We start from the raw sequence: 12,817 nt of genomic DNA, 5'->3' as shown, positions 1-12,817 counted from the left end.
TATAATATGGAATATAATGATGAATATGATGGATATAATGAGGGTGGTGGATATGATAACTATAATAATGGATTCGATGGATACGAAGTGAATAACTATGAAGATGAGGAGAGATATGATATGTTCCCAGTACCACCTAGAAAGAGTGAAAGAAATAAAGACAAGGTTATGAACGATGAAAGAGATAGAAGAAGAAATGTACAATGGCAAGGACAACAGCAAAAAGCACAGGAGAATAATAAGAGGGGTTTTACAAAAGAACAATTACAGAAAGGATATGAAACTAGAAAGAATAATAATAGGTGTCACAATTGTGGACAACAAGGACATTTTGCTAGAGAATGTACAAACGAGAAAGTGAAGTTAAATCGAAATATACCAAATGTTGGAGATTTTGATCCATTTGAGCAATTTGTAAATTCAAGCGTACCAATTAATTGGGGACAAATGATGAATGAGAGACCAGAAGTAAGGAAGAAATTATTAAATGGTTTGAGATATTGACTACACTCGGGGGAATTGAAGAATATTAATCAGAAAGAAGAAAAATCACAAGCAACAAGATGTAATATAATAATTGAAGGAAAAATGATTAGAGCATTAGTTGATACAGGAGCAGGACCTTCAGTAATAACGAATGAACTGAGAAAAGAATTAAATATACCAATAACGAAGGAAAGTAATGTCGTATTAACAATAGCAGATGGAAATAACATAGCTTCATTAGGAAGAGTGGAAATTAGAATAGAAATTGACGAAAATTTAGAAATACCTTTGGAGTTCGAAGTAATCGACTCGAGAAGAAAAGATTTAATATTAGGAACTGATTTATTAAGATATGGGATAATAAATATGAAAGAAGGTCTGTTAACAATAGAATGGGATAATGGAATATATGAAATACCAATTGATTTTAGAGGAAAGAAAAATGTTGAATTTGAGGAGTCAGGGAATAGGGGTGAATTTAATGGAGATCCAAAGAATATAGATGATGTAGATGGCAATTCTAGTGAAGAGTCAGAGAGTGAAGATGAATATGAGGAGATGGAAAAAGAAGAGTTGTTATCGATTGTAAAAACTGATAGAGAAAAGAGGGATGAGGAAAAATGAATGGTCTTGGCTTTCTGAATGAAGGAGAGACGGTAAAGATGCTAAATGAGAGCAAAGAAGAAAAATTTGAAAAGAAAACACATCTGGGAGAAATGAGCGATGAGGAGAGAATAGCATTTAAAAAATTGATAAGGGAATATGAAGATATATTCGAATATGATGAAGAGAAGCTGGGAAGGATAAATACAGTTAAACATGAAATAATAATTGAAGAAAATCAAGGACCAATAGCACAAAAGAGATATAAAGAAACTGATGAAAAAGGAAAGTTTATAAAGAAAGAAATTGAACAATTGTTAAAGATGGGGAAGATAAGAGAATCATGGAGTAATTGGGCATCTCCAGTAACGTTAGCAGGAAAGAAAACTGGAAATTATAGATTTTGTATAGATTATAGAAAGCTGAATAATGTGACAAAGTCAGATGAATATCCTTTACCCCGGATAGACGAATTGTTAGAAAAATTTAGAAAGGGAAGTTGGTTCACAAGTTTGGACCTAGCAGCAGGATATCATCAAGTAGAAATGGCAGAAGAAGATAAAGAGAAAACAGCGTTCATTTGTTCACAAGGATTATATGAATACAATGTTATGCCATTTGGATTGAAGAATGCACCAGGAACATTTCAGAGATTAATGGATAAAATATTAAAAGAATATATAGGAGAATTTGTTACAGTGTATTTAGATGATATAATGATTTATTCAGAAGATTTTGAGAAACATATAGAGCATGTAGATAAAGTATTGAGTAAATTGAGAGAGAATAATATGATTGTGAAGTTGAAGAAATGTCAGTTTGGATTGAGAAATATAAATTTCTTAGGGCACATAGTAGGAAGAGATGGATTGCGACCGGATAAAGAGAAAGTTGAGAAAATAGAAAATATGAGGAGGCCGAAAACTGTCACAGAAGTAAGATCATTTTTAGGATTATGTTCATATTATAGGAGATTTATAAAAGGTTTTTCGAAGATAGCAAAACCTTTGCTTAACTTAACAAGAAAGAATGAAAAGTTTGAATGGAAAGAAGAACAACAAGAAGCATTTGACGTATTAAGGACAAAATTGACAGAAAATCCAATTTTAGTATATCCGGATTTCAGCAGAGAATTTATATTGATAACTGATGGATCTAAGATAGGATTAGGAGCAGTGTTAGCTCAAATGAATGAAGAAAATAGAGAGGTTGTAATAGCTTACGCAAGTAGGAGTACAGTTGGAGCAGAGAAGAATTATCCACCAACAGAATTGGAATGCTTAGCGGTATTTTGGGGAATACAACATTTTCAGAAATATTTAGTAGGAAGGAAATTTATAGTGATAACAGATCACGCAGCATTAAAAGGATTAACAGATGGAAAGGAACAAACGGGAAGGAGAGCAAGATGGGTAATGAAATTACAACAATTTGATTTTAAAATAGTACATAGAAGTGGAAAGAAAATTAAAAATGCAGATGGATTATCAAGACTGAGATTTAAAGAAAAAGAAACAGAAAGGAACGAGAATCAAGAAATAACAAAAATAGAAAGTAATAAGGGGAAATTGAGATATATCAAATTTAGGAATAAATGGTATAATGCTAAAAGATTTAAAGGGGGATGGGATGATGAAAAATATTTTACCGATAAAGAAGCAATACTTTTGAATTTGGAGGAAAGGACAGAAAAAGAATTATTAAAGAAATTGGGAAGAGAAAATAAGCCACAAGTTATTATAATCGACGGAGTGGATGGATTAGGAAAAACAAGTATAGTACAAAATTTGATTAAAGAGTGGGAAAAGCAAGGATTAAAAGTAAGACTTAATACATTCAAAAGGAGAAGAAAAGACAAAGGTGAATTTCACGAATCAAAATTAGAAACAGAATGGAAATTTAGAAAGGAAGTAGTAGAACAAATAAATAGAAGAATATTAGAATATGATGAAGATACGGATATAATAATTCTAGACAAATCGCCATATTGCGAATATTATTATCAGAAGACGAAAAGTTTCAACAGAGGATTAATTACTCCACATGGGAACCATGAGATGGAAAAAGAAATATTCAGATTAAAAGGAACAATAGATGAATCAATAGTGATATTTTTGGAAAAAGATGGTGATGTATGTTGGGAAAATTATATTGGAAGAGAAACGAAGAAAATGGAGAAATCGTCATACCCAACATTAAAGAAAAATGAATATTTGGACATGGTTAAAATGTTTAAAGAAAACCAGGATGTATACAAAGATACCAAAAGATACAGTCAAATTGAAGTTAGGAATGACGATAGTAGTTGGAGAAAAGTATATAAGGAGATAGAAAAACACCAAAGAGCTTAAAATTATATTTCCAAAATGGTATTAGGAGATTGTTATATGAATTGGTTTCTTACCTATCGAGTAAAGGTCGATAAGATATGGAAAGTGACTATAAAAGAAGAAGAGAACGAAACAATTATCCATTTAAGGATTGAAGAAGAAGAAGACTTCATACTAGTAGATGTACACATTATAATAAGACTAAAAGAGAAAAAGGTGAAATTAATTATGGAAGATGGAAACAATATGATAATAGAAGGAAGACCAATAGAAAAAGGATTAGGATGGGTACGATCTAAATTGATTATAGGGAATGAAAAATATATAAGAAGGATAGAAATACCAAGGATCAAAAATAAATCAAGAGATAAAAATTAAAAATATATGAAACAGTTATCACGACGCTTTATTTTTACAACACCTTAATTTTTACAACACCTTAATTTTTTACAACACCTTAATTTTTACAACACTTCAACCCTTTATAACATTTCAACCTTTTACAACACTTTAGCTTTTAGAATTACAACATAGACATGGAAGAGGAAGAATATAATAGGATAGCGAGGAATATCAACGACGAACGGGGATATGAAATTATAGGAGGATTAATTTACAAAATAAAAGATGAGAAAAGACTAAGAGTGATAAGAAAATACGAATTTGAAGGATTAATGTACATAGCTCATGATCATGAATTATCAGGACACTTTGGAATAGATGCAACGTATAATAGGATCAAGGATGGGTATTATTGGAAAGGGATGAGAAAAGATGTGGAAGCTTATGTCAAATCATGTAATAATTGTCAGAGAAGAGGAAAACCAATAGGAAAACATGAACTGAATGTAATCAAAGTTATAGAACCATTTTATCAAATTGGGATTGATGTAGTGGGACCATTACCAGTAACAAAGAGAAATAATAGATATATAGTTACAGCGATGGATTATTTTACAAAATGGCCTGAAGCAAAGGCATTGGAAACAGCAGATGCTAAGGAAATTGCAAGATTTATTTATGAAGATATAATATGTAGGCATGGATGTCCAAAGAAGATATTGAGTGATAGAGGAAGTCATTTCAATAATAAATTAGTGAAATCATTAATGGAGGAATTTCAGATAAAACATAACTTTTCGACGCCTTATCATCCAAAAACTAATGGGTTAATTGAAAGATTTAACAAGACATTATGTGAATCATTAGCAAAGCTAAGTAATATCGAAGATTGGGATTTGAAAGTACCAGGAGTATTGTTCGCGTATCGAACTAAAAGGAATGATTCAACGAAAATGGAACCAGGATATTTAATATATGGGAGACAAATGAAGACGTTATTAGATTTAGAAGATAAGAAAATTACCATGGCAGAGAGAGTTAATGGGTTGATCGAAGGATTACCAAACATTAGGAATCAAGCTAAAGAAAATGTCAGGAAATCTCAGGAAAAACAAAAATCGTACCATGATAAAAAGAATAGAATAAAGCAGAAATTACAAATCGGAGATAAAGTACTATATTATGATGCAGCAAAAGAGAAACAATGGTCTGGAAAGTTAGAAGAAAAATGGAAAGGACCTTATTATGTACATGAGATAATTTCTAAAGGATCATACAGAATTAAAACTATGGAAGGGAAGATATTGAAAACACCAGTAAATGGTGAATTACTGAAAGAATATATTGATAGGACAAATTTTGAAGTAATAGTTCGAATTTGATGGGACTCAAATTTTAGGTGGGGGGCAAACTGTAGCCATAGATACTGGAGTAATCGCATAATATGGAGGAATAATATGGAATAAAAGATCAAACGATAGAAAGTCACATGATGGGATAAAATTAACCGGAAAGGATAAACTTTTAGGAGAAGGAATGATCTACATGATGTAATGTTTATTAAATGATTAACGGAGAACCAATAGATCAAGTGGGGAGTTGATCGATGTGGCTTAGCAACCAGTTTATCAAGTTCAACAATAGGAACAATTAGGAGGAGTAATCATAAGCCACAAATGGTAAATCATATAAAAAGGAAGGATAGCGAATTAAAGGAACAAAAAAATAGGAACATGTAAAATATTGATGAACTGCAGCCGCAGTAGAAGAATAGCTGACGAGACGCAGTAGAAAAGATAGCACAGCCACAAAAGATGGATCTTTACGATATAATATTTGAAAGATTACTTTATTTTAAAGAAAAGATAGCACAGCCACAAAAGATGGATCTTTACAATATAATATTTGAAAGATTACTTTATTTTAAAGAAAAGATAGCACAGCCACAAAAGATGGATCTTTACAATATAATATTTGAAAGATTATTTTATTTTAAAGAAAAGATAGCACGGCCACAAAAGATGGATTATATCTTTACAACATAATATGCGAAAGATTATTTTAAAGAAAAGATAGCATATTAAAATAGTATAACATATTAGAAAAGATAACATATAAAATAGCATATAAGATAGCGCATAAAAGATAACATATAAAATATTAGAAAGAAATAAGAAGTAGGAAAAGAAAGAATAAGAAAGTTGGTTTAAATAGGAGCGGAATGGGAAGTGAATTCCACAGTCGTCAGATACGATGTAAAACTTTAAGTAAATTAGTTAATTGTGAATTTTATGAAGAATAAATAAAATACCCTTTAATATGAAAATTAATGGTTTCGATTGTTTTTGTTACTATTTTCTTATGATGAAAAAGTAATTTTGTTTAATTAATTGTTAGTAAAGCGTAATGTTATTTGAAAGGTAATAGGTTCGCCCTAAACTTTATTGTAATGTTCGCTTAATTAATTTTAATTGGGCAAATTCATGGTGAATTTAATGTCATAACAAGAATTATGAAATGAATAAAATATAAACTTTCGTAAAGAGGACTATCGTATTTTGAAAGAAGATAATGGATGAAATATCGTGGCGAGAGCTATCGCAATTTGAAAGTTAAGTAGTAATAAAACTAAACCAAGCAAGAATATTAATGTTTCGCTGAGAGCACATATAACAGAAGCAGGGAAGTTTTGTTTACCGCCGGGTGGCAGACGGGGGTGACAACGTTAATATTTTAATGCTAATTTCAGCACATACCTATAATGCCCATAACGTCTGGCGCACATTTCCAGAGAAACATGCATTAGTCTGGCACATGTTTCTCAGAGTAACATGCGCTAGTCTCGCCGCATGTTTCCCAAAGTAACATGCGCTAGTCCTTGCCGCATGTTTCCCAGAGTAACATGCGCTAGTCCTTGCCGCATGTTTCCCAGAGTAACATGCGCTAGTCCTTGCCGCATGTTTTCCAGAGTAACATGCGCTAGTCCTTGCCGCATGTTTCCCAGAGTAACATGCGCTAGTCCCGCCGCATGTTTCCCAGAGTAACATGTGCTAGTCCTTGCCGCATGTTTCCCAGAGTAACATGCGCTAGTCCTTGCCGCATGTTTCCCAGAGTAACATGCACTAGTCCTTGCCGCATGTTTCCCAGAGTAACATGCGCTAGTCCCACCGCATGTTTCCCAGAGTAACATGCGCTAGTTCTTGCCGCATGTTTCCCAGAGTAACATGCGCTAGTCCTTGCCGCATGTTTCCCAGAGTAACATGTACTAATTCCTGCCATATGTTTTCCAGAGTAACATGCGCTAGTCCCTACCACACATTTTCCAGAGGTTATATTTTTTGGTGGGCATCCCATGGGCATTACTATATAAGTCACGTGTCATATAATTTTATAAAGATCTTAATTCTGGAACATATTACTAAAGCAATATATGATAATTCTAGCACACAAATTCTCTCCATGTTTATTTCTGTAACATGCAATAACTTTGGTGCATATTTCCTACTGTAACATGCGGTAATTCTGGTGCATGTTTCTTACTATAACATGTGGTAACTCTGGTGTATATTCCTTACTGTAATGATTCTGATTTCTGATACATGTTCTTATGTTTAAAACATCAAATATTTAAACTGAATATTACCAGAATCACTGCATTATATTATAGAATATTGCATATTATGCATCAGGAATATATGCAAGAATTGTTGTATATATATTATAAATTTACATTGGAATGTATGCTAAATTACTGCATATTATATTAATAAATAATATACAGCATCTGGAATATGTGCTATGATTACTGCATATTATGGTAGAAAATACATATTAAATTGTTATATATTTTTTTTGAAATAGTATTTAAAGTTTATTTTAGTAATTTTAGCAAAAAAATAATAAAACAATAAAAAATTAATAAAAAAAATAAAGTTAACAAAAAAAAATAAAATAAACAAAAAAAATAAAATAAAATTAACAAAAAAAAAAAAGATAAAATTTTAACAAAAAAAAAAATAAAATTAACAAAAAAAAATAAAATTAACAAAAAAAAATAAAATCAATAAAAAAAATAAAATCAAATAAAAAAAAAAGAAAAAATTGAATATATAGGAATGAAAAAAAACAAATGATAATTATATTTGTATCAGTAAAGTGATTTACATAATCATAAAATTAATTACTTATAAACTTTAAAATATACATGATTATGCAAATCATTTGTTATTTTTTATTTTTTGTTGTTTTTTGTTATTTTATTATTTTTTTTTTTGTTTATTTTTTTTTTGTTTATTTTTTTTGTTTGTTTGTTTATTTTTTTTTTTTGTTTATTTTTTTTTTTGTTTATTTTTTTTTTTGTTTATTTTTTTTTTTGTTTATTTTTTTTTTTGTTTATTTTTTTTTGTTTATTTTTTTTGTTTTATTATTTTTTTGCTAAAATTACTAAAAATAAACCTTAAATACTATTTCAAAAAAATGGCCATTTTTAGTAAAGTTATATATATTTCTAAAACATAATATGCAATATTCTATAACATAATATGCATTAATTCTAGTAATGCTTAGTATTAAATATTTGGTATTTTAGATATAAGAATATGTACTAAAATCACTGCATGTTACAGTAAGAAAAATAAACTAGAGTCACCACATGTTACTATAGAGAACATGCGCCAGAGTCACCACATGTTACGGTAGGAAACATGCGCCAGAGTCACCGCATGTTACAGTAGGAAACATGCGCCAGAGTCACCGCATGTTACAGTAGGAAACATGCACCAGAGTCACCGCATGTTACAGTAGGAAACATGCGCCAGAGTTATCGCATGTTACAGTAGGAAACATGCGCCAGAGTCACCGCATGTTACAGTAGGAAACATGCGCCAGAGTCACCGCATGTTACAGTAGGAAACATGCGCCAGAGTCACCGCATGTTACAGTAGGAAACATGCGCCAGAGTCACCGCATGTTACAGTAGGAAACATGCGCCAGAGTCACCGCATGTTACAGTAGGAAACATGCGCCAGAGTCACCGCATGTTACAGTAGGAAACATGCGCCAGAGTTATCGCATGTTACAGTAGGAAACATGCGCCAGAGTCACCGCATGTTACAGTAGGAAACATGCGCCAGAGTCACCGCATGTTACAGTAGGAAACATGCGCCAGAGTCACCGCATGTTACAGTAGGAAACATGCGCCAGAGTCATCGCATGTTACAGTAGGGAACATGCGCCAGAGTCATCGCATGTTACAGTAGGGAACATGCACCAGAGTCATCGCATGTTACTGGGAACCTGCGCCAGAGTTACCGCATGTTACTCTGGGAAACATGCGCTAAACCAACGCATGTTTTTCTGGGATTGTGTGCCAGACATTATGGGCATTATAAGTATGTGCTGAAATTAGCATTAAAATATTAACGTTAAAATTAAAAGTCACGTGACTTATATAATAATGCCCATGGGCCGCCCACCAAAGGATATATCCTATGCACTTGTGACGTAAATAATAAGGTTATATCCTTTGATGATCACCCGAGTGGGGTGATTAAAAACAAGGTTTTACCATATTGGGTAAATGTAAAAATTTGAGGCGTAAAAAAATGATCATCAGAAATTTACAAACGACAAATGTTTTCTAAAAAAATGTTGCGCGTGAAACTTAAAAAAAAAAAAGGCTAGTAGCTAAAATATTTAATTGAGAATAATTCTTGTGACTTCTTTGTTCTTTTGAGACGTTAATAAAATTCGTTCTATATAATTTTTTTGCTTTTGATTATAGAAAATTCTCACGAATATTTATATGAAGAAAAAATGATATGAAAAATTCTCACGAATAACTATTGCGCAGTTGAGCAGTTTAATCTTATTTTAATCACGTGTTTTCACCTACACTCAGACGTCACTATTTATGTCACAAGTGTATTAATAAAACATTATTGACACTTTGTGTGCTATTAATGACTTGTAATTGCTATAAATAGTTAAACTGCCTAATTACTATAATATATTAATTGACGTAAATTATGCGTTACCTGAATTAACATATGAAGTTATAAAATATTTTCAAAATGATTTCTCAAGTTTATATTCATGCATTTTGATTAACAGATTATGGTGTCGTTTAGCGATTCCATTATTATGGGAAAATCCCTTTTCAATTCCTATTAGAAAATTGATAAGTCAATAATTTTATTATATTTTTAATTTTATCTGTTGCTTCCAAAAGCGCACACTTTCAACATTTTTAGTAAAAGATACACAGTATATTAATAAAATTGCTAGAGAAAATTTGCTTTGTTCAAGATAGTGTTCCGAAAGGGTCGGATCAAACCCGGGTTATTGACCCGACTCGTATTTAGGGGTCGGTGGCCCGTAAACCGCATCGTAGCATCATGTGATAGAACTTTCGAGAATGAAAATGTCACATAATATTTTAGTAACATAATTGATCTGATTAATTTATATATTTGTAATATAATGATTTTAACGTTTTATTTATTATATATTTGTCATAAATATCTCTTTTTAATCTTTACTGCTTTGAAGAAGAAAAATAATTGTAAATATGAATATTGATAATATATCCGATGTTGAAGACTTTCCAATCGAATTGGCAAATTCTGAATTTGAACAGGTTTATATAATTATTATGACTTTATGAGTCAATTTTATTATTATAGAGCTGAATATTATTAAAGAATAGAGTTTTATAAGCTTATCTTCAAAGAGTATAACTGAAATATTTATATTTTTAACATAAAGTATTTTATTAAAAAACAAAACATGTACGAAAATTCAAAGTCATACGAAAATTTTTAAAGCATTCGTACGTACTAGTATAAAAAAATTTATCTGTTAGAAACGGTACGTACGAACAAAAAGGATTAACGTCCGTCCGAATTAGTATTACCGTACAGTACTACTTTACTTAATACCTCAACAATGCGTCGCAAAATAGCGTCATCATACGTGTTACAAGCACAAGAGGTGAGCTTGAAGTAAACTTAAGAATAATTACATTGTAAGAGTATTAATGAGAATTCTATCAGGAACGTCACATAACAAGGAAGATATATATAACGCGGATGCTTCCTTCCCAGAAAATGGCAGAAATGGGTCCGGCGAATCTTCTAAGATAGCCACCTCAGGTGAAGTCGAGGTTCGTTGATGTTATTATATCAAAACGCAAATCGTATTTGCTTCACTTATGTATCTGTTCTCTTCTAAAGAAGGATTCAGAAACTATACAAACGTCAAGACACAGCAGTGATCTTAATGTACAAGCTAACGATCAAGAAGTGGATGTTGCAGAAATCGATAACATTATTGCAAAAAAGGTAATACAATTAGAACAGCTCGCTTATTTGAACAGTATATTTTGAATAATATCTGATACTTTTCACTGTAATTACAGATATCTTGTTTGCTCTTAGAATCGGAATTTACTCTTGAAGAGATATGGAAGAAAGTGATGATGCTTTTTCACAATCAATAGATATTTTAAATCAATCGAATCCCGAATTATCGATCTGTCTAGCTGGACTAAAATCGAATGGAATCGAATCCTTAAATTGCCAGATTATTCACAATTGTTTAACAGAAGCTCTATAAAGATAAAATCGACAAAGATGTGCATGAATGACTACGTAGTGATCCTGATCAAATAGTAAGTAGTTGTTATTTCGCTTTCACAGTATATTCGAAAATTATTAATTGTTATTATATTAGCGATCCTTAGATGATTCAGAACAATGGAAGGCTAAGTTTTCCTCCGATTTAAAATCTGTAGACGCAGACTTAACTTTTAAAACAGTAGAATTTTTGTAAGTATAACAAAATAACTATTGGTCTTTTTTATTCGAAAATACTAATCAGATTCTACTTAGCAACCAATGTTTACGAAGGTAAATCAATATTCTTCATGCAAAATTGTGAACGGGATTTTATTGTTGAGATTCTTGGCCCGATAATTGTACTCTTCTAGAGAAATTCGATATTGGCACTTTTGAGCTCATCTGGTGAGTGATGGTATCTTTACCTCATATATTATTTATTGTAATATTAACCATAGACCTTGGCTAGGACTGAGAAGGAGTCTCGTAGTGTCACGAATCGAAAACAAAAAGATGTGCATGAGGAATACACGACGCTTACATCTGAAATAAAAAAATGAACCTAATCATCTCGCCTACCACTTGAAGTGGGAAATACTGAAGGACCAATTGATGATACTAAATATAGAAAAGACCATTCAAAACTAAAGATAGTGATGAAAGATTATTTAGATTCGTTGTGGAGCAAATTACACTTCAAGAAAGTAGTACTAGAAGAAGCTTTCGCTCTTGGCATCCAAATTACTGGTAGGTAAAAGAAATTTCGAATTATGCATTCAGTTTTTTTTTTTCACCAAAAATTTTTTCTCATATTATATAGGTACAAGATGTACTATTTATTCCCTTTCCTACGATAATTCGCAGAATTTCTATTTTTTCGTTGAAAGTAACGATTATTATATATTGAATTACAACCCATAGCAGTTGTAGTATTATAAACGTAAGCTATTGTGGTTACTTAAAAGATGGTAATTCTGATTTACAACCATTATATTTATTTGACTTTTGGACTTACAACTATTTACGGAGACCAACACTAGTTGAGATGGCAACACTTATATTCCCTATGACATTCTCAGACATGGAAGACCTTTTGCCAGATTTTCTGGAGAATCTTTTAGCATTATGAGTATGTATAGCTATGGCGTATTTTCCCGTCAAATTACTGGTATTCACTGATCTTTATACTGTAAATTCTAAATAGCACACACTAATAGATCTGGTTAAGAAAATACGAACAATCGCTCAAAAACGACTAAATACGCCATCTCCACCATCATCACCTTTACATTGTAAACGGCCGAATATCAAGCATGAAAAGATGATAAAATTCAACCACCAAATGTAATTTCCAAATACTAAGAATGAACAAATTGATTGCGAATTGGCGTAGATGGATAAATAATTAGCCGAAAAGGATAAACATTTAGGAAGAGTAAT

The 12,817-nt window shown here is 31.4% G+C and overlaps 3 protein-coding genes across 3 annotated transcripts; 2 read left to right on the top strand and 1 right to left on the bottom strand.

The window, feature by feature from the left end:
* Window positions 1–6,776: 6,776 nt before the first annotated feature.
* On the bottom strand, window positions 6,777–7,121 carry OCT59_017756 (uncharacterized protein; the record flags this gene model as incomplete). Its single annotated transcript, XM_066137691.1, has 1 exon — window positions 6,777–7,121. The coding sequence occupies one exon, from the start codon at window positions 7,119–7,121 to the stop codon at window positions 6,777–6,779; it is 345 nt and encodes a 114-aa protein (XP_066004243.1).
* Window positions 7,122–10,706: 3,585 nt separating this feature from the next.
* On the top strand, window positions 10,707–11,259 carry OCT59_017755 (uncharacterized protein; the record flags this gene model as incomplete). Its single annotated transcript, XM_025329046.2, has 4 exons — window positions 10,707–10,751; window positions 10,831–10,923; window positions 10,994–11,101; window positions 11,179–11,259. The coding sequence occupies 4 exons, from the start codon at window positions 10,707–10,709 to the stop codon at window positions 11,257–11,259; spliced, it is 327 nt and encodes a 108-aa protein (XP_025164247.2).
* A 774-nt stretch (window positions 11,260–12,033) lies between these two features.
* On the top strand, window positions 12,034–12,506 carry OCT59_017754 (uncharacterized protein; the record flags this gene model as incomplete). The annotated part of the gene is made up of 2 exons (XM_066137690.1): window positions 12,034–12,128; window positions 12,299–12,506. 2 exons carry the CDS (start codon window positions 12,034–12,036, stop codon window positions 12,504–12,506), a joined length of 303 nt encoding a protein of 100 aa, XP_066004242.1.
* Between the last annotated feature and the right edge of the window lie 311 nt (window positions 12,507–12,817).

The sequence above is a fragment of the Rhizophagus irregularis genome, chromosome 26 (assembly GCF_026210795.1).
Source record: "Rhizophagus irregularis chromosome 26, complete sequence".
NCBI lineage: Eukaryota > Fungi > Glomeromycota > Glomeromycetes > Glomerales > Glomeraceae > Rhizophagus > Rhizophagus irregularis.
The sequence above is the reverse complement of the archived record's forward strand: the minus strand, read 5'-3'. Positions and strand labels throughout refer to the sequence as shown.